The following is a 21614-nucleotide window of genomic DNA, read 5'->3' on the forward strand; positions in this document are numbered from 1 at the left end:
CTTTAGGTGGGTGGTGTTTACTATGAACCCTGAGACCCTCCGCTGACCTTTGTGTGTGTGTGTTTGTGTGTGCAGTGATGACATGTATGTTGCTGCGGGTCATTGCACCTATGTGTGTGTTTAAAGGCACTGACAAGCAGAACGGGTAGTGTGCGCATGTGTGTGTGTGTTTGGGTGTATGTGTGTGTGTTAGGGGACTGGGGAGGGGTTGTGCCAGTAGATTAGCCAGGTTGGGATGATTGGGTTGAGGATTAGATGGATTCGGGAACAGACACGTCTGTTTACTCCGCAAAGAAGACTTACAATAGGCTGATTGGCAAGCTTGATTGCACACACACACAAATGCAGGTGCTTATGCCACACACACACAAACACATTCATTCAAAACCCCATATGTTGATTAGCTTGTTATTGTTGCCTTTCTAATGCCCGCCATCTCCTTTCCTAAATTCAGTTGTAAAGTCCGACTCCCCCTGCCTCTCAGACACAGTTCCCACAAGGACTGACCCAGAGAGCTTGCAATCAGAGAAGGAGTGTAACTAAAGCCGAGCACGGGCAGGTAAGGAGAGCTGCACTCAGGCAACTACTCCAAAGGCACAGGGAGTGCTCTGGTTACACGGGGCTGTGTGTGTGTATATTTTTTTTGCATTGTTTCTACTTGTTCCTCTTTATGCGTCACAGAAAAAGGTGAAGCGCTGAGCTCAGAATAAGGTGCAGAGGCAGAGAAAGGCAGGATTACACACATGGCAGGTTAGAGAAAGGCGGTGAGAGAGAAGGAGAGGATGGGAGGAAAAACGACAGAGAGAGAGGCTTAAGATTACAGAGTCGAGCACCTTTTGTTGCTGAGTTCAGTTGCGATGGACCGCTTAAGTTTAGGGAAAGAGTGAAGGACTTCTTCAATCCTCTACCATAAAATTAGTAGGACTGTGGAGGATGTTATCCTTCGCTGATCAAACCTGTGCCTGATTTTTTTTTAAAGAAAAGAAAAGAAAGAAAAGGAACCCCAGACTTCGAGGAAGGTGAAGAAGAAGAAGAAGGTCAGAGTACTTGATGTGACTGATCTAAAGATAGTTGGCAAAGGAGCCAAAGGAGGAGCAAATGCAAAACCCCAGAGAAGTTTAGTAAGAGGGGGGAACAAGTGATTGAGCCTTCAGGGTGAATAACAAGTCATGCAAGAACAAGAGTTAAGCCGGACAAGAGAGCACTGTTCAGCACAAGAGAGAGAGGGCGAGGGTAGGCTGCAGAAGCAGAGATAAGCAGTCCACAGCAAAATTAGTCTACAGAGAAAGAGGGGTTGACACCGGACTGAAGGGAGATCAAGGTTGACTCAAGTCTTTGCTGCCTCTAACCTGATTAGGGAGAATAGTAGCGGCAGTGGAGGCGAGCCGGGAGACCCGATCAACCGAAAGTGAGAGCCGGCAAGAGTAAAAAGAAAAAGAATTACAAGAGGACGCTCGGTGAAAGAAGCCTCTTAAATCTGGGAGCTGGAATTAGAGCCGTAGGAACTGCAGAGGGAAAGCCACAAAACCACAGTAAGTAAATTAGGAGGCTGTGGCTGGAAAAATGTGTAATGACGCCATGGGCGGGGGAAGGAATTTGTGGTCTTGGAAGTGCTTTATATACTGTACCTTAATGAATTGATTTCCTGCCTTTGCAACTTTTATTTTTCATCATCCTCGTGACATCACCACCTACCATTCCACTTTTAAAACCCACTAGTCCTCCATTATTTCTGTGTTCAGTGTTACCTCCATTCACCCCCAAGTTTCTTCCCCCTTCATCGCTAACTTGTTTCTCCCTTTACACTCTTCTCTCTTCTTGCTCTTCCAATTCCACAGGTGAAGATGCCCACAAATGGGAACCGTCCTTTGAAGCTGCAGTTTGGTCTAATCAATCACGAGGGTCGCTACCTTACTGCTGAGACCTTTGGCTTTAAGGTATAAAAATGCAATAAGAGAATAACAGTGTTGGATCAATATCTGCAAGATTTTAGAGTGATACCCTTTTGTGCTCCTTAGGTGAATGCATCAGCTCCCAGTCTGAAGAAAAAGCAGATATGGACTCTAGAGCAGGACTCCCAGGACAGCCAGGTGGTCTATTTACGCAGTCACCTGGGACGTTACCTGGCCTCCAACAAGGACGGCAAAGTCACCTGTGAGGCAGATGGCCACAATTCAGACTGCCGCTTCCTCATCGTGGCTCAGTCAGATGGTCGCTGGGCGCTGCAGTCTGAGCAGTACCTCCGCTTCTTTGGCGGCTCTCGGGACTACCTGTCCTGCTTTGCCCAGGTGATCACAGATGCAGAGCTGTGGGCAGTGCACCTGGCTCTGCATCCCCAGGCCAACCTGCTGTCTGTGGCCCGTAAGCGTTATGCCCACCTCTCTATGGAGGATGGGGAAATTGCTGTGGATCTGAACATTCCCTGGGGTGTGGCAGCGCTCCTGACCCTTGTCTACCAGGAAGGAAAGTATTGCCTAAAGACCTGTGACAGCCGGTTCCTCGGCAATGATGGAAAGCTCTTAATGGAGAGTGGGAGAGCCACAGCATACACGTTGGAGCTGAAGTGTGGGAAGCTGGCCTTCAAAGACTGTGAGGGGAAGTATTTGTCTCCCATGGGTCCTACAGGGACCCTGAGGTCCGGACGATGTTCAAAGCCAGGCAAAGATGAACTATTTGACCTGGAGGAGAGCCACCCTCAAGTAGTTCTGACAGCAGCCAATGGGCGATATGTCTCCATAAGACAAGGTAGGAAAACAGAAATATCAGTGGGACAGGATATTCTAGCGAATTAGATTTTGTCCTAAATCCTTGTAATGCACGCACAAATTGCTCCCCTGGCAGCTTGTTAGTACCCTAAAGAATCCCACATGTCTGATTAAATGGACAAAGGCTGACCTTAGGTGCCATCGAGAGTGGTCACACGAGCTTTCGCTGACAGACACAGACCTATGTGCATACATAATGAAGGAGAAATTGACAGCCGATAAGGGATGCATGGTAATTATGGGTAATGTAGTCTGCACATCAAGTTGCGTCAACAATACGGTACGTGGCTGCATGTCTCAAAGAAAACAAGATTGCTGGGGCTGATATGGGAGACTATCAGCCCCATCGTTGAGACCTGAGAGAAACACGTCATTTGTGTTCATGGCTGCTGGCCTACATCAGTATCGAGCCTACACTAATAAGTTATTTTATTTAAATAACAGACTTAATGTGCATACATTTCAAGGAGAATAACAGAAACAGACTTCTCAAGAACAACTTGCAATCACTTTTTATGTACTAAGAATAAAAAAGATGGTTCCATACTCCTTAAATATCAGATACCCCATTGTGAAATGTTCAGAAAAAGGGCCCTTTGTTTTCATTTTCTTTCACTAAATAATCTATTACAAATAGAGCTCTTTTCGAAAATCCCTTCTCAATCCTTCTCAAATGTACCTTCTGGCTTTGTTGGGCAATGTTGTTAACACGCTTTTACCCCTTGAGCTTACTGAAACAGCTGCCTGTAACCAATATACTGCAGAGTAATGCTCTGTTGATACTGTATTATGTATTTACTCTTCAGTCTTGTGATCGGGCTGTTGGAGGGGGGTTATTTGATCAGCGCGCAGGCACGACACCACACTACTGTACTGATGGATTACACCTGCTCCTCATCGATGTCGACATTAGGCTTTGTTTAGCGCAGCAGAAAAACTACAAAAACTATAATTGTGAGGGTTACATTACATGTGACTACAAGTGCACTTGCATTAGGAGGGACTTGCACAGAGTTTCAATTGCTGACGGTCCAAAGGGTTTGCTGGTCTGATTTGAAACTGGATTTGGGGCAGATTAGCATACACCCCCAGTCCTTGTCAGCATACTTGGTCATGACAGCCATCCACAGGCTGCAGATTCTTGTCTGCAGGGTTGAGTTACTTCAGGCCTGGGTGCTGTAATTGAATCTCCCCACCGCTCATTGTTCCTGGTTAGCAGTGGGGGCTGCAAGCAGGAACCAAAGCATTGAAAACTGATTGGTTAAAGGGAAAGGAAGAAAATGGTTAAACCCTAAACACATATATGTAGCATATCACATGCATGCATGCATGCGAGGATACTTTTTGCAGCATACTTTGTTTCTGTTCTCTCCTTTCCCTTCCTACGCTTGTCCCGCACAAACAAAGGCTTTATCTTTCTTTGAGACACTCGCCCACTCACTACCATACCATCCTACTGCGGCGAGTGGTGAGATGAGGTGTGTTGAATTATTGATGAAGTTGGCCCCTGTTCCTGGAAGGCGAGGGTGGGAGGGGAGTCTGCTTTCAGAAACCCAAGCTTCCTCATACCTGCGGCCAAAACTTGTCCCCCACCGAATCCCGCTCTAACCAGTTAATCTAACCTGTTAACCTCAGTCTCAGTCAACCTCTATATGCTACTGGAAAGACAAATCAAAGACAGAGTAAATATGCTCTATTTGGCAAGCTGTGCCACTGTCACAGGTCATGTCACTTTTTTTGTAGGATTTTAGCGGAAGGTGAGTGAATCAAATAAATTCTCAAACAGTATCAAACAGTGAAGTTTGCATTCACTATTTTTTCTTGTTAAGCAAGTGTTTGTGTGTTTGTGCTTTTCCTTATATACAGTTTACAAGTGTGCATGTCTTAATGTGTCATACAGATCTGTTATCAAACCTCTCATCACCTTTCCTGAGGGGTCAAGGGGGTCAAAGGCGTCCACTCTGCCGTGAATGTGAAACGGAGATGACAGTCCGAATTTTCACAAACTTTCCAAGTCCACACACATAAAAGCACACATATCGCATACATGATCAGGCGTGCAGAGCTCAGGAACAGATAAGCAGAAAAAATAATTGGAGTGAAATGCAGTTGTAAAGGATGAAGAATTTAGAGAGAGAGAGAAATAAGGGACACGGGGATAGTAGCATCAGCTTACCATTAATAATTGACGCCAGAGCCATCTATCGTTGATGGATTAGTTAGGCCTGCTCCACTTGCAGGCTCTGTAAGACAACATCAGGAAGTGGAGCTGGTTCTGGGGTCTGATCCAAAATAATGCACTACTGAATCTACCTGTTTGTCCTCCAGATACACCTGAGAGTGTACTGACATGTGTGTGCTCTGCTTATTGTTTGATGACAACATCTCACTTCTTATCCTCAGATTGCTGGCTTGGATTTCAGTATATCTAATCTCCCTCCCTATCCGTTCTCCTTTTCTCTCTCTTCCTTCATCCTTCTCTCCTTCCTCTGCCTCCTTTTCTCTCATCTATCAAATAGCAGCTGTGAGGTCCCAGCTGAGCCCTGTGTGAGGATCATTTCTGGGTTGAATTAGTGTGAAATGGGCACATGGAATAGGTAGACAAAGCATGACATTGAGTCGGGATGAGAGAGAATGGGAGTGATAGGCCCCCAGGCATAGCTGAAGAGTGGAAGGGCTAAAAATTATGCTTCAAATGCACTTAAGATCAATGATAATTTCACCAGTTGTAAGACTTCATGATACCACGTTTATCGGGTGTGAATAAGATGTGATTAAAGCATCCCAGTGGCTCAGTAACCATGACAGCTTTGTCACGTGTCAGCCCCCTTTTCTCCTTCCAACAGTGAGATTTGAAATTAGCTGTAGACTAGGGTGACCATATTTTGATTTCCAAAAAAGAGGACACTTGGCTCAGTCATTAAGAACTTGCTTAAAGAAACATATTTAACATATTTAAACGATGCCTTCTCTGTGCGGTTAATGAATTGTGAATTGTAAACTATGTCATATAGGCTTTTACAAGTCAACAAATGCAAAAAAAAAACCTGAAAAGCCCCTGAATTAAATAATGGTACAGAACTAATGCCTCATCTGCATAAGAAAAATTACCAGTACTGGTTCGGTACAAGGGAAACTTCTTTTGCAGTTCATCTGAAAAGATGCACTTGCGCTTTGGGATCTTTTAAACATTATTACGCGGGTTGCTGTGCGCTGTCTGTCCCGTCTGTGAGCGCAGAACAACTAACAAAGCAGCAGTTCGGGGATGACGTCACACACGGGTCCTCTGTCGGAATATAGGAAAACCCGGACATTTTTATCAATCTCGAAAATCCCCCCGGACACCTTGGACAGAATGTGAAAAGTGGACATGTCCGGGGAAAAGAAGACGGTTGGTCACCCTATTGTAGACTGAAGCAACAAAAAATTTGTCATCGGGCCTCTCACACATGCTGAATGTCTATCTATCTTGGAGTATGCCAAAGTTATTTACAGTTGTACATGCATCCATTATTAACCTTTAACCACTTGATGTCTTGATCATAATGAGCACTTACAAGGTCACAAAGACGTATTCATTGCTGCACAAAAACCTCCTTGTTATTACTTTGGTCACTAGCAGATTACCACCGTCACCCATAGTTTACATAGATGACAGCATCTTGGCAGCAAACACTTACAAACTCCTCACTGCTACTGGTGTGGTACTAAAACTGTGAAAAGTGAGATGCAAACCAGAAACTGACACATTTGCCTTAAAAGTCTAAGTTGCACTTTTTTAACCTTATTGGTTCCAGCAGTATGGCAATGGTATCAGTCTGCACAATTGCATGGAGGATTTTGTCAGTCAGCAGGTAATATGCATTTTTTTTCTAGCGTGGTTGCCACGGGGTCATTGACTGTGTAACTGGGGCTCTATTAATTAATTTAACAGCGATTGCCTTCAATCCTCTACCAGCCACTGGGAGGAACCACTTGTTGGTGGTTCCTTCCCATGGACCACCAACAAGCTACCACCACTGAACCAGAATTGTGCTAATAAGGTATAATGCAGCCTAATACAGGCTTTATTTATGACATACTGACCTCACCCAGGCTGGAGTCTCAGCTGAAACCTCAGCCCTAACATTTTGGTCACTACCCTTTTGGTTTTTTGGACACAGACGCTTGTTAGCTTATTAGCTTATTTAAGGAGAGGGTGAAGCACCAAGTTATCAGCCAATGCTAGCAAGCACTACATAAGTAAACAGCACAGTTGCAATGTACAGACAGCTGCTAGTTGGTGCTAACATAAAAATAAAATAACTGAATTTTACTCACCTAATGGGGCAAAAAAATTGCACAGCCTGTTTGTACAAGTAATCTTAGAGCAGGCCCCAAAAACACCAATGCAATAAACAGAGTTACAGTTCAGTGACTCAAATTAGTTGAGCAGGCAGCTAGCAGTTAAAGGGATCATTTTTGAGGTGGCTGATACTACCACGAGATGAGTTAACGAGTTAATCTTATGCTGTCTTCTTAAGAGTTAGAAGAGAATCAGTCATTGCTATGCTCCTTGTCTCGGATTCAAGCCATTGCTTCACAAGGTTAACAGCTCAGCAAATCAGTAACTCATCCAGTGACAATGCACTGAATGGTCCTTTTAGGTGGAAAATTCAGTGTCAAACATTAATTTGTGCATGCATGTTACATACTAACCCACAGTGGTTAGTATCAAAGAGACTTCTAGTGTAGTCTGACTTATTTCCTGTTGTTTTCCCCTTTTGCATGTAGATACAGTTGTATTTTAACCTCAGGTCAGCGGGAAGCTTGTTCCAAAGAAAAGGACCACAGGAACTGAAAGCACACATTAGATGAAATTCTGGGAACAGTTAAAAAAGCTGGACCTTATAACCTCAGAGGTCTTCTCATTACGGACCCTAGCAAGTTATTATAACCCTCTAGTGTAGTTTATTCATAACTAAAATGTACCATTGGTTCTTTATGTGTGTATGTGAAACAAAACAGAAGGTTAACATAGATGCAATTTGCATTTTTACCATGTTATCCCTCTGCTTTATCATCCGTGCTTCCTTCAGTTTGAGTTTTGAGAGGTTTTGGTAATTATCTGCACATCCTGCTAAGTGTGGACCATAAAATCCTCTGGTCTCTTCCTGTTTTTCCTTTATTCTTTTATTGAGGGGATTGAGGGATTGGACGGGTAGCACTCGAAAGCTGATTATATCAGAGCCCTGCTGTGAGGAGGGCAGACTGACAGGGCCAAAGGTGGGGTGAGGGTGGGAGGTGGGGCTTGAGGGGGGTCAGGGGGTACGCAGGAAAAGATGGGGGAAGGGATGAAGGTGGAGAATGATGACCAGGGAATAGAACAGGAAGAGATAAGAGGCATGCAGATTAGTGTTGTTAAAGGATTAGGAAAATGTATTGGGAATACTCGGGAATGCATCTAATTTAGGCTTTAGCCCTCTGCAAGCTCTCTTGCAGTGTGTGGCAAACCATTGTCTTCCTCTCTGCATTCATGACAGTGTTAAAATGTGGCAATCAACAAAATAACTAAAACATATATAGACAAGAAGCAAATTGTCTACTTAAAACTAATGGGTTACATTCAGTAAATAACAGAGGATTAATCATAAAGCCTGTTTGCCTTTGAACCTAGAAGACAAAGTATCCAAGTAAGAGTTTGTCGCAGCTGTTTCTGTTTCACGTGTAAATAATAAAAATGCTAAAATAATTGATATCTGAGAGATTTTAATAAAGTGTTTTTCAATCACAAGTAAGATTTTTGTTCAGGTATCAAGTGGTCTGGGTGTAATCAACTCAAAGCCTCACAGTGAGAGTGTTGCATCTCTAAAACAGCTGATAACACTTTCACTACAAGAAGCATCTTCCTGCCTTGGAATCATTAGTTTATTTTTTTTACTCCATTTCCTGTATATTCTTTCCATAACTGGATCCAGAGCTGCAATCACTGAAAATGTATTTACCCTCAGGAAGATATTCGAGGACGACAAGTGGGATAAAGAGTGCAGTTTAAGAGATTTTTTAAAAATAACAGTATCAGATATAATTACAAGATCTTTTGTAGGCCAAGCTAAACAAATCAGTGCGACTTCATTTTTAATCACAGTGTTTCTACAACACTAAAAACACCTCACGTTTTCCAGCTTAAAGCAAAGTAACAGTGACAGCATGTGTTTATTTCGTCTCTCCCAGGAGTGAGCCTTGCAGCCAATCAGGAAGATGAGACAGACATGGAGACGTTTCAGATGGAGATTGACAAGGAAACCAAGAAGTGCACGTTCCGCACCAGCCAAGGGAACTGCTGGGCTCTGGTGGCTCATGGAGGCGTCCAGTGTACTGCAACTGAAGTGTAAGAGAAGTCCTTTATATGTTGTATGGAGAAAAATAAATTAATTTATCATCAGAAATAAGTCAGTTGGACAGTTTATGTTACAGAAATGTGACTCATTGTAACAGAAGTAACTGATAATTAAGATGGAAGGGTTAACATAAGAGGGATGGTCGCATGAGTGCATGAGATAGCAAACAGGTGTATCACATAGAATGATAAATAACTGTTATGAGTGAATGGTCCCAGCAAATTTTGGCAATTTTCATTTTATTTTACACATTATCCAAAACACCCAACTTCAAATAAGTGTGAAATCTTTTCTACCACAGGTCAGCAAACACCATGTTCTCAGTGGAGTGGCTTGGCCACAAGGTGGCACTAAAAGCCAGCAATGGCAAATACATCTGTACCAAGAAAAACGGCCAGTTAGTCGCTGTCAGTGACTCCATCGGTAGGGGACAGTCCTTTATACTTCAGCCCCTTCCTTTGGTAATTAAGAGGTGGCTCTTGCCTCTTTTTTTTTCTGATCATTACTATGTTGACTTTTGCCAGGGGATGATGAACAGTTCACTCTGAAACTCATCAACCGACCCATGCTTATCCTTAGAGGAGAGAATGGATTCATCTGCCACCACAGAAACTCGAACACACTGGATGCCAGCAGATCTGTCTATGACATTTTCACTCTGCAATTCAGCAATGGAGCCTACCATATTAAAGGTCAGCACATACATCAAACATACTTCTGGAAAAAGCCAGGTTGATTAGTTTTCCTCTAAATTGCTTGTTTACTGCAGTTTGTCTACTCTGTCTGACTTTGGTGTATTTACTTTAAAACCCCGCAGGTGCTGATGGCCGGTTCTGGTACGTGAACAGTGCCGGGCTGGTGTGTTCAGATGGCGAAGCCCCTGAGGATTTCACTCTGGAGCTCCTTGAGCACGGTCGTCTCGCCATCCGTGGCAAGAATGGCAAATACCTGCGTGGAGACCAGGGAGGCACACTTAAGGGAGATGGACTCAGTCTGAGCAACTCAGCCCTCTGGGAGTACTAATACAAACCAATATTAGTCCAAACCTGAGTCCTAGCTCATCTCATTGTTGGCATTAAGTGCTTAATGTGAATCTAAATCACTGTTATTCTTTTTCCTGTTGCAAAGAGCATTCAGAGAGGCTCACATAGCTAGGTGAGCAAAGACAGGACTGCATATATGTATATTAGGCCAAGAGAATCTCAATGAAGTGAACAGTGTTTTGAGTGAGGATTTTAACAATTAGTGTTAATGAACACTTAATGTTTTCACAGATTTAGTTATTAGTATGACATAACATAACATAACATAAAATAACATAACATAACATAACAACATAACATAAAATAACATAACATAACATAACATAACATAACAACATAACATAACATAACATAACATAACAACATAACATAACATAACATAAAATAACATAACATAACATGACATCCTTTATGTATATTCATCATATCATCTTTGGTTCTGTGTATATCTTTTTTGCCTTTTTACCACTAAAAACAAGTATTACATGAGCAAGCCAGTAAAGTTGTAGTGTGGGCATGTAATGGTACCTTTCACTCATTAGGTCAAGTGACACAGGGTGCCATTTGAGACAGACGTAGTCACCATTAGAGGTGATGTCACCATCTAGGCGGGTGAAGTCATGCCTGGTACTACTGTCTGAGGTTATTAGGAGATGAGAGTGACAAGGTTTCAAATAGTTGCCTGTAGGAACAGAGAAAGACTGTACCCAAGACTCGTGCTTGGAGTGTGTTTTCTTTTTCTTTTGTGAACACAGAGATTTTTAAAAATGCATATCTTGCATTATTTTGTTTAAGTAAAAATGCTTTTATCAAAATAAAGGAACTAAGGATATCATAAAAAGCTGAAAATATGCTTCCTTCCCATTAATGTCACAAAATTAGCAGTACTACATCTTGTGAGCGTGCCATAGGAGTTAATAACACAATGACCATTTTCAAAGTGTTTCCTCGTGGATTTATGATGGACATTATTTCATTCTGACTACATGTAAACAATGCAGCTGGAAGCTTATTATCTACATGCAACTTCTGTGTTAGCAGGGGATTATGAACTCACTCAATATACACTCGCCAGCCACATCATTAGGTACATCTGATCAAGTGCTAAATAGCTGAAATTAAGAAGTCAAAGACTGCACTTAACATGTGTGTTTTGAAGAAGTCGGTTGATTGGGGGGGCTGATGAGGAGGATGTGAAAGACCAACAGTTGGCAGAAAATGACCTAATCAGCCAATCACATGGCAGAAACTCAGTGCTTTCGGGCACACTAGACAACCTGCTGAAGTTCAAACTCAGCATCAGAATAATAAAGAAAGGTAATTGAAGCTACTTTGAACATTGTATGGTTATCGGTGCCAGACAAGGTGGGATCAGAGGAGAAACTCATAGGAAACAGTAACTCAAATAGCCAACTCGTTACAAACAATGTATGCAGAAGGGCATCTCTGAACACCTCACATGGTGAAGCAGATGTACTATGGTGGCAGAAGACAACACTGGGTGCCACTCCTGTCACCTACAAGCCAGAAACTGAAGCTACAATGCAGACGGGCTCACCAAAATTGGACGACAGAAGACAGGAAAAATGTTGCCTGGTCTGATGAGTCTTGAATTCTCCTGTATCAGTGGTTCAGACTGCTGTATGGCCCCCAGATCTCAATTCAATATAACACCTTTAGGATGTGGTGGAATGGCAGATTCACATCATGGATGTGCAACCTGCATATCTGCAGCAAGTGTGTGATGCTATCATAACTATGGACCAGCACCTTGCTGAATCTTTGCCACAAAGCTATAAAGACAATTCAAGGGTACCATAACCCAGTACTAGCAAGTTATACCTAATAAAGTGGCTGGTCAGTCTATAATCAAGTTCACCACTGATGTTTGATATTGTGGCCTGAGAGACAGAATGTATAAAAGTCAGAAAGTAGACTTTTGTTTTCTTGGGAGATTCATCTTTGTGGAGATTTCAAGATTTCGAGGGGTTAAACTGTTGAATGTCTTATAATCAGCTCTTGCGTTTGCTGTTAAAATCATTTACATTTTGTTGGATCAAATTTAGCAATTTTGTTCTTCATCATCACCTACTATTCTCAAAGCCGGTGCTGTGTTTGGATGCACCTTGGCTGCCATAGTGAAAGAGTTTGGCAGCAAGGAACAGAGCTCACCTGCTGCTGCTTTAGGCGTGTTGAGGTTATTAGCTTTCACACATCACACCACGATGGCAGCAGAAAATACCATCAGTTTTTGCAACAGCAATGGTTGCTGAAATTATGGCACATTTGTCAGGTGCTTACTGGCTTTCTCCTCCTAAATATCCTTCTCACTCTTTTTCAGTCCCTTCTTAATAACAGTGATTGTTATTTTGACAAGAATGAAAATGCCCCGGCGAGACTGCCCAAGCTACTGACTGCTGTCACTGTTTCTATGTTCTGCTCTAAATTAAGCAAATAAATTCTCATGTTCTGTTTATGTGTCAGTGTGTTCATTCAGAAAAGAGAGTGGACCCAAACTAGCACTGGAATCCGATGTTGAGACTGAACCCTGTAGTAAAATCTGTTTTTCAAGTCTATATTAGTATATTAGATCTAAAGTCATGGTGAAAAGAAAGCAAAGGCTATTTCAATTCTTAGGTTTTTATATGTGGGGCCATAATGACAAAATATCCAGTCCACGCCAGGACTTAAACCTGAGCTGAACAAGAACACATGACATATTTAACTGTGTCATTATTTATTCAAAAGAAACTGAGCCAGCCTGCGAATGCAGTGTGTAAAAGAGCAGCCCACGTAGAATCTCCTTTAACAGCAATAACTTGAATGCATCGTTTTCTGTGTGACTTTATCAGTCTCTCACACTGTTAAGAAGGAATTTTTGTTCACTCTTCTTTACAGCATTGCTTCGTTGATTAAGGTTTGCAGATATTTATTCATGCACAGCTCTTTTATGGCCCTCAGCACTTTGCTCGGGTTCAGGTCTGGACTTTTAACTGGGCCACTGTAACACCTTGTTTTCTTTCAGCCTTTCTCTTGTAGATTTTCTGCCATGCTTGGGATGATTGTCCTGTTGCATGAGCAGCCAAGCTTTAGCTGTCAGACAGGACCTCACATTTGACTCTAGAATATTTTGGCATTCAGAGGAGGTCATGGTCGACTCAGTGACTGCAGGGTGCGCAGTTGCTGTGGCTGCAAAACAAGCCCAAATCATTACCCCTCCACCACCGTGCTTAACAGTTGGTAAGAGGTGCTTGTGCTGATATGGTGTGTTTGGTATTCTCCACATGGCATCATGCATTGTGGCCAAACATCTTTACTTTGGTTTTATCTGCCCAAAGGATATTGTTCCTATTGTCTTGTGGTTTGTTCAAATGCAACTTGGTCTTGGTTTCTTCCATTTCTCTGAACACTGAATGGTCTGACCTTGGGGGTGAATTTGCTGGGACATCCTCCCCTTGGAAGATTATCCTGAATGATAGTGAATAATCTTCCTCACTGTAGGATGATGAACTTCAATCTTGTTAGGCCTTGTAATCCTTCCCAGATTGATGGGCAACAACAACTGCTTCTGTAAGATCACTGCTGATGTCTTTAATTATTGGCATTGTGTTAACACACATCTGCAAATCACCAAAACGTCTGCTTTTATAGAGGTGCTCACATTTGCTAATTATCAGTTAATCAAGTGCATTTAATTATCAGCACCTGGCTGCTACTTACCCTTTTAATTCCTTTGGAAGCAGTAAGGTTGCACTTATTTTTCACACACTGCTTCTGCATTTTGGCTTTTGAGTTTTTGTTAAATAAATATGGATGCAGAGTAATATGTCATGTCATTTGTGTTTGTATTTATCTAAGTGTAAGACCTGCTTAGGACTAAATTATTTGTATTATATCCTCATACATGAAACATTGTAATTGAAATAGGGTAGATTGTCTTTCTATCATGACTATAAGTGTCCAAGCCCATTATTTCAGGGGTATTTAAGTCACTAATCCAGTTCTGAACCTAGAACCTCAGCAGGCTCACTCTTTAATCGGTCGGCTCGCTGTACTTATGAGACAATAACCCGCAGAGTGTTGCTTAAGTTGTGAGTCTGAGCCAGACCTTTAAGGGACAATGGCTGTTAAGTAAAAAGGATTCAGTGAGTTACATATCTTTATAATGCGATGCACCACAACATGACAAATACAATCCTGTAATCTACTTCATACTTAAAAAAAATCTGGAGGCATTTATTCACTTCATGCAGAAGCTATTTCTGCATGTTAGTTTCAAGACTTCAAACTGTAACAGAATAATCATTATACTAATAATGATTAGGACTAGTCTGATTAGGAGTCACCTTTTCATTATGATTGAACCTCAAAAGAAGCCAGTGACACAAGGCTGAGCTTGAGCTGTAGAAGTACTGTGTTACCTGCAGCAGGTGAGGGGAAAACAACAGAACATGGTGCCTGATCCACTCACACAGAAAAACCTCTGTAATTTAAATATCTGCTAAGTGCTAAGTATTTTAGTTTCCCTTCATATTTCAGAGCTGCAAATGCTTATCATTAAAAGACACTTTTAAGCCTGATCCATCCATTCTCTTTCACTCATCCAATTCAGGGTTGCAGGAGGCTGAAGTCTGAAGTGTGGGTACACCCTGGACAGGTCACAAATGATACAGACTAAGAAAAAATAAACAAAACAAGTTTTAAACACACAAAATAAATAAATAATTGCAACCCTGTGCAGTCCTCCTTTTAATTCTCTCTCTGTCTGGTCTACATTAAAAAGAATTAACCAGTTCTTCATATCATAGCGCTCACAGCAAGGTCTACAAATGAGTCACAACTATGAAGTTATTAAGAATAATTGCATTTAAACTCAATTACTATTCTGTGGTTTGTATCCATTAGAAGTCTGTTTTATTGCAGTGATGTAAACTGTTTGAAATCACTGTACTGACTGTGTGAGTCTGTATATTAAAAGCTCATCGGAGCCTTAAAACAGAAATTGCTTCATGTCTCGGGCAATTAAAGGGATAGTTAATGTAGATCGCTAATAACACTCAATGACTTGCATCTCCCTGACCGGGTTTAGGGAGCTTATCCATCACAAGAACATTCAGTCCCTCCAATTATTATAGTGTCAGTTAAAATGGCTGTGATTACTCATTTTTTGTCCTAAATGTACTATCCATCGCAAAATGCTAAGAAAGGCATAGGCAACTTTTTCCTCAGACAACTTTCCACACATAAACATATCAGGAATTTGTTATTTCTGCAGCAGATTAAATGATTGGCTGAAAAATAACGATACTGAAATCTATCAGTTGTCTGTAAATTCCATGTTGAACCCAGTGAATTTAGGTATGTAGACATGGTCAAGATGACCTGACAAAGTTCAAACCGAGTATCAGAATGGGGAGGAAAGGTGATTTAAGTGACTTTGAATGTGCCATGGTTGTTGGTGTCAGACAGGCTCCTCTGAGTATCTTAAAAATTGTTGGTGTACTGGTGCACAACCATATTTAGCGTTTACAGGTCTGAAAAATAGAAAATATCCAGTGAGTGGCAGTTATCTAGGTGAAAATGCCTTCTTGATGTCAGACCAAACTGCTTTACTAACAACAGCATTAACTCAAATAACCACACGTTACAACCAAGCTACGCAGAAGAGCATCTCTGAATGTACGGCAGACCTTGAAGAAGACGAACAGCAGAAGACGGCACCGGTGCCACTCCTGTCAGCTAAGAACAGGAAACTGACGCTGCAAATCACATGGACTCAACAAAATTGGGCAATATCAAGCTGGAAAAATGTTACCTGTTCTGATGAATGTGAATTTCTGCTGTGACATTTGGTCGAGTCAGAATTTGGCTTAAGCAACATGAAAGCATGGAAAATGCTTTCATGAAAAATTACAGAAATATTTGAAACCTTCATTGAATTTATTGTCGTGTGAAAAAACAAGAGAAACTTTATTTTTAGACATCACCAAATTTTAACCTCTTCAAAATCAAAATATACTGTAAAATGGTAAAATGTCATATAGAAACTATTTTACAGCGTAAAGCATCAGATGTGCTTTGCACTGTGAAAGAGCTGGCAGCAAAGTCAGATTATGCAACAACACCAAACAAGTGAGGGCAGCTGAGTAGGTGTTACACTATGAGCAGAGGATTTTGTCTGAGTTCTTGGTAAACACTGAGAAGCATTCGATCTCTCTGCACAGTGGACACGACCTCACCAAAGGCTCCTGAGATCCGACTTTGCTGGATCTGTTAACGCACAGAGGACACAAAAAAAAAAAAAAAACACAACACAGACAAGCTTTAATCTTAACACACTTACAGACATCCCAAGCCCTCAAAAGCTCTAAAGTCTTGCTCATCAATTAATTGAACTAAGAGAAAATAGCTGGATAATTGCGTGTATTTAATGATACGGTGGGCTTTGACATTAATGGGATTAATCGTCAATCGCAGGCCCACTTACCTCGGCCCGCTGCAGCGCCCGTCTTAATCCTAAAATCTGGACATTCTTTGTAGAGGCGGCTTTCTCTGTGGCGCTCTGCAGCAGAGTCTGTGTCGAAGAGCAGAGGAAAAATTCAAACCCAAAGAATTTCAAGTAAAACAGGGACATGAAGTGCTGTTCTGAAGCCCAAAGACACGATAAAGCTTCTTTTAAACCGACCACACTGTTTGCAGCACACGTTAAAAGAATCATCCCAGTTTCCATGTCATAGCATTGACTCACAGCTCTCCTGCATTTGCAAGTAGCTTAGTGTGTTTGTTATGCCCCTTCTTTAAAAAAAAGAAAAAAAGAAAAAGCTTCTTTCGGTTGCTCCCTTATTCACAAGGGGTCGCCACAGCAGGTAGCTCCGCATGTTTGATTTGGCAAATTTTTTAGGCTGGACGTCCTCCCTGATGCAGCCCTCCCCTCCCCTTCCCAAAGGATTTGTGTCTCCTCCTGGAATCGAAGTGGGGGGTCTTTCCCTTGTTAGGCTAACATGTGAACCACTGCACTAGGGAGCCGCTATTTTTACGCTCCTTCTATTTATGCCAATTCAAGTGGCTGGAAGGTGGAATGGCAAATTTGCACATATCACAAAAGTCTAGCAGTATGTTCTACATCAGTGGTGTCAAATATAAGGCTCGGGGGTGAGAATCGGACACTCCAATCCAGCCCCACTAGACATGTTTGGCAAAGCTGAAAGCGGAGATAAGTCTTGAATTTTTAAAGGTATTTTTTAAAAATTTACAGCTTGTCCAACTGATAAAGTTGTTGAGTGCAGTCAGTCATATAATAGAAAAAGTAATGAGGTCACTAATAAACGGGCGGGGGGATTTGTCCATGGTAAAAGAAATAAATAAAATAGGACATTTTCTGTGAATTAACAAAAACTATCTGCTTTATAATTGGAGAACAGTTGGGCCAATCAGCAACTAGAAGCTTTTCTGTTAATTTCTTACATTTTATCCCCCAAGAGTCACACTGGCAGATTTCTTTCCTTTACTACAGCAGCATTTCTTTACCATGCAGAAAAAATGGGATAATATTGAAGTTGTACTTATTTTTCTTATATTAGCATATCTCTGTGATTAAATGTGCAGTTAAACTACTTTACAATGACAGACATGGGAGTTTCACTGGGCTGGCCCACTTAAGATCAAATAGTCTGGCCCTTGATGTGAAGTGAGTTTGACATCCCTGTTATACACCTGTACAGTTTTACATTAAAAAAGAAGAATGCAAAATATTCAAAATCTGCAACTACCTAAGTTTAGCCAGATATTAGCTTATGGTATATAAGTGTGTTCTGTACCTGGATCCGGCACAGCACAGCATGGTGCAGGCCACACACCGCTGGTAAAGATGAGCTCTCGATCTGAACCTCGATTGTAGCCTCCTTGTCTGTGCTCTCCTCCTCCCCCACATTTATCTAGAGAATAAAGGAGCATTGACGGTGAGGATATAAAACATACGAATATATGATTAGATTATATTAGATAATGATTCACCTCTTTTGCTGTCAGTTTCACTGCTGCTCCGTTTGGACCACGAGCGTGGACCACTGAGGTGCTCAAAGCAATCTTGTCTCCTTGGTAACCCATCTTCACTCCTTCAGTATCTTCAGACAACAGTCGCTCAAGCAAAGACAGGCAGAGATCTTCGGGGTTTCGCATCGACTCTTTGGTATCCAAATTTGAACTTTTTTTGGGCTTCAGCGTATCCCTCACTAACTCTGATGACACCCGTACGCTTGCTGAATACTTCTCAGGCTCAGGCTTTGGAACACTTTCTCCTCCTCTGTCCGTTCTACCGCTGCACCTGAGCTGGCGCGAGCTTAAAAAGGTCTGGATGCTATCTGCTGCAGCACTGCAGGGCTGAACTGTGGCCATCTTATGAGTAGCTGTGGGACTGTTTAGCTGCAGAGCATGCAGCCAGTCCACTGTCAGTGTGGACAGGGGCAAACTGATACAGCTGCTCTGCAAGCCTGCAAAGCTCGCCGCCACCTCCTCCTCTCCCAGAAGACTCGGGAGCGAGAAGATGAGCGAGCAGCTCACAGTCATGGGGAAGGATGCATCACCTGCAGCTGCGATAGGCAGAGATGCTTCGAATGTTTCCCCCGGACAGAGGTCGTGAAACGGGAACGAAGAATTAGTGGAGGAGCTTTCTCCTGCTGGGGAGGAAGAACAAGACAGAGGGGACACCGTAATGCTCAGCGTCCAGCCTCGTTCCAGGACAAATGGACTTGAATTATGCAGGAAACACACGAGGTTTAAGGAGTCTTTCTGAAGCAGTCTGCTCCAGCTAGTCTCGGCATGACATCTGATTGGTTTCTCCTTAATTGGAAGATCAGTATTTGTGTCTGCCATCAGCAGGAAACTGATGTTGACGGCATGATTCAGAAGCCTCAGAAACTGGTTTTTGGATTTGATGACTGTTTTCAGCACTGATGCTCTATATAAAGAAAGCAAGAAAAAAAAAGCACATAGATATTTACAGATCTTTGCTGTGTTTTATTTAAATGTCGTCTTTCACACCCGATCAAATATTTGTCGGGCATACCTCTCACAAACATCCCCGATGGCAGACAGGAGGTCCCTGACACTGCGGCCCACCTGTGTGGAAGGAAGCTTAGACAATCCTTCATCCTCTCTCCCCACAGGTAAGCAGATCTTCTGGAGCTTCCCTCTGGCAGACACTGCCAGCAGCTGTACATCACCTGATGTGCAAAAAGCATTTTTAGAGTTAGGAAAAATAGTTTGAGAGTTTAAACTAGAATACAAGACAGAGTTACATGAGTGCACAACATCATTTCCATGAAATAAAAAAACAAATTACTGCCAGGTACAAGGCAGTGTGCATGTAGAACCTGTGCATTTTTTCTGTTTCCTAATTTGAAGAGCACATTGAAGCTGAACTTATAATTAATCCATGCAAAGTCAGCACGTCTATTCTGCTTACCCGCAGTGCTGCATGCAGGCTCAGCCAGGGCGATGACTCTGCACACATTTAAACTGCTGGGGCTCTGGAGGGCAGCCGCTGTCGTGCCAGATGTCTCTTCCCCTCGTTCTTTGCTTTCTCTCGCAGACGATCCCTCCGACAGATCCAGTCGGAGCAGATCTGAACCAGTGCTGTAGTAAAAACAGCTTTTATCCATGCAGCCGCACCACACAGGCCCTGGTACACACCCCTCAGTAAAAGCAGCCACAGCGCTTCCCCCCTCTGAGCCTGCCTTGTCAGTCTTGATCAGTACCACTCTGCCTCGTTCGCCCGCCGCCACCAAGCACCGTGCGTGACCCGTTTCTGTGACAACAGATGCACCGACAAAACAGACCGGCTGCTCCAGGCTGTGCAGGACTCGAAGGCGGGATCCCGGGAGACGCAGAGGAAGGAAACACAGGCGCCCGTCTGGCAGGCCGCAAAGGATGACTGGAGATTTGGCGAGGGCAGCTTCAACTCCAAATAACAGTTTGAAGAGGAGAGGCTCCAGGTGGAAGTGGTCTTGAGCTACAGTTGACTCTGCAGAAGCATTGGAGGGAGATGATGCCTCTACATAACCCGAATGGATGCAAATTAGCACAGAGCTCTTTCTTGGTCCTCTATTTGACTCAGCGGCGCCACAGTCCACAGCTGAGACCACCGGCAGATGGAATGAGCCAAACTCCTCGTGGCTAGTGGACGCCGTTTGCTTTGGTGTTTTGTACAAAGTCAGCAGCCAGGAGGCATCTCTCTGGCAAAGGGTCAGGAGCACAGAGCCAACGAGGAGCAGAGATGACACTTCATCTGCTCCAACAACGAGACAGTCTTGGGAGATTTTCAGCTCAGCTGGACTGGAGGATGCATCAGCTTGAGAGCTTTGATCCCTGCAGAGGAGAAAGGTCATATTACATAAGAGCAATTTAGCAAAGTTGGAATAAAAACATTAATTAGAAAAGGTTTACTGAAATCTAACTATGAGGGCTCATACCTGTGTAGCAGAAACTGTAAGTTTACACAGTAAACTCCACTCTTGCATGCAACATAGATTAGCTGCTTATCCTGGTTTCCAACCAGGTCACTAACAGCAGCAGGTAACAGGAGGACAGTCTGCAACAGCACAATACGAAGCAACACACAGTATAGTTAATCCAGAGGGATGCCCTGCAGTGTAGCTTATGTCTTAGTATAGCTTAATATTTGATTGATATCTAGATTTATTAGTATCTTATTTTTGTATGTTTATTGTTTTCTAATATATCTCTAGTTAACGTTTTTGCTTTCTGACCCTTGTGGTGTTGTAACAAGTGACTTTCCCCAGTGTGGGATCAATAAAGTACATAGATCTATATCTATATATTTATCTGTGTCTGATCCATGTAAATCGGATACTTGCTGTGATTTTCCTCTCACGTTTACTGAACACGTAGATCTCTTCGGTGCCAGTACAGATTAAAACATCTGTTCCGAAACCACAGAGGATCTTCACTTTATAAGATCCTCCCGAAAACCCAAACTGTGCCCAAGTCTCGACAGCACACCGTCCCTCCATAACCAGGACCCGGGAGGAGAAGAAGAAGGAGAAGCCGCTGAATGAGCATATGTCACGTTAAGCTCACTTTAATGGTACTATCAGCTCATGGAGGGATGCTAACGTGAGGTTATGTGAACCGGTTGTTGACAGAGGATGTGACACTACTCTCAAGTTCCGCGCGTTGTGCTTTTGACCAATAAACGTAATGAACTACATTGCCCATGACAATGAAGCGGAAGTGGGACGCTAGGATAACGGATGCTTGAACTTAAGGTTGACTCATGCTCACGTAGAAGGTAAAGAGTAATGAATTAGAGCATGGTTTTGTTTTGTTTTTTAAATAAAGTTGAGTCAAATTTTAAACGTAGTTGGAGCGCATTTGTCTAAGAAATTTCCTTATTTTTTCTCTCGGTC

At 42.6% G+C, this 21614-nt stretch overlaps 2 protein-coding genes across 2 annotated transcripts; one reads left to right on the forward strand and one right to left on the reverse strand.

Moving 5' to 3' along the window:
* The first annotated feature begins 993 nt into the window (after positions 1–993).
* fscn2b (fascin actin-bundling protein 2b, retinal) lies at positions 994–12636 on the forward strand. The gene is made up of 7 exons (XM_031739709.2): positions 994–1532; positions 1839–1937; positions 2019–2745; positions 8979–9135; positions 9447–9568; positions 9670–9837; positions 9963–12636. Exons 2-7 carry the CDS (start codon positions 1845–1847, stop codon positions 10166–10168), a joined length of 1473 nt encoding a protein of 490 aa, XP_031595569.1. The 5' UTR covers positions 994–1532; positions 1839–1844; the 3' UTR covers positions 10169–12636.
* A 2969-nt stretch (positions 12637–15605) lies between these two features.
* On the reverse strand, positions 15606–21566 carry faap100 (FA core complex associated protein 100). Its single transcript, XM_039616132.1, has 8 exons — positions 21063–21566; positions 20658–20776; positions 19652–20553; positions 19253–19409; positions 18202–19144; positions 18006–18122; positions 16676–16762; positions 15606–16458 (listed from the first exon to the last, which is right to left on the reverse strand). Exons 1-8 carry the CDS (start codon positions 21216–21218, stop codon positions 16342–16344), a joined length of 2598 nt encoding a protein of 865 aa, XP_039472066.1. The 5' UTR covers positions 21219–21566; the 3' UTR covers positions 15606–16341.
* Positions 21567–21614: the final 48 nt, after the last annotated feature.

This window comes from Oreochromis aureus, linkage group 8 (assembly GCF_013358895.1).
Source record: "Oreochromis aureus strain Israel breed Guangdong linkage group 8, ZZ_aureus, whole genome shotgun sequence".
NCBI classification, from domain to species: Eukaryota; Metazoa; Chordata; class Actinopteri; order Cichliformes; family Cichlidae; genus Oreochromis; species Oreochromis aureus.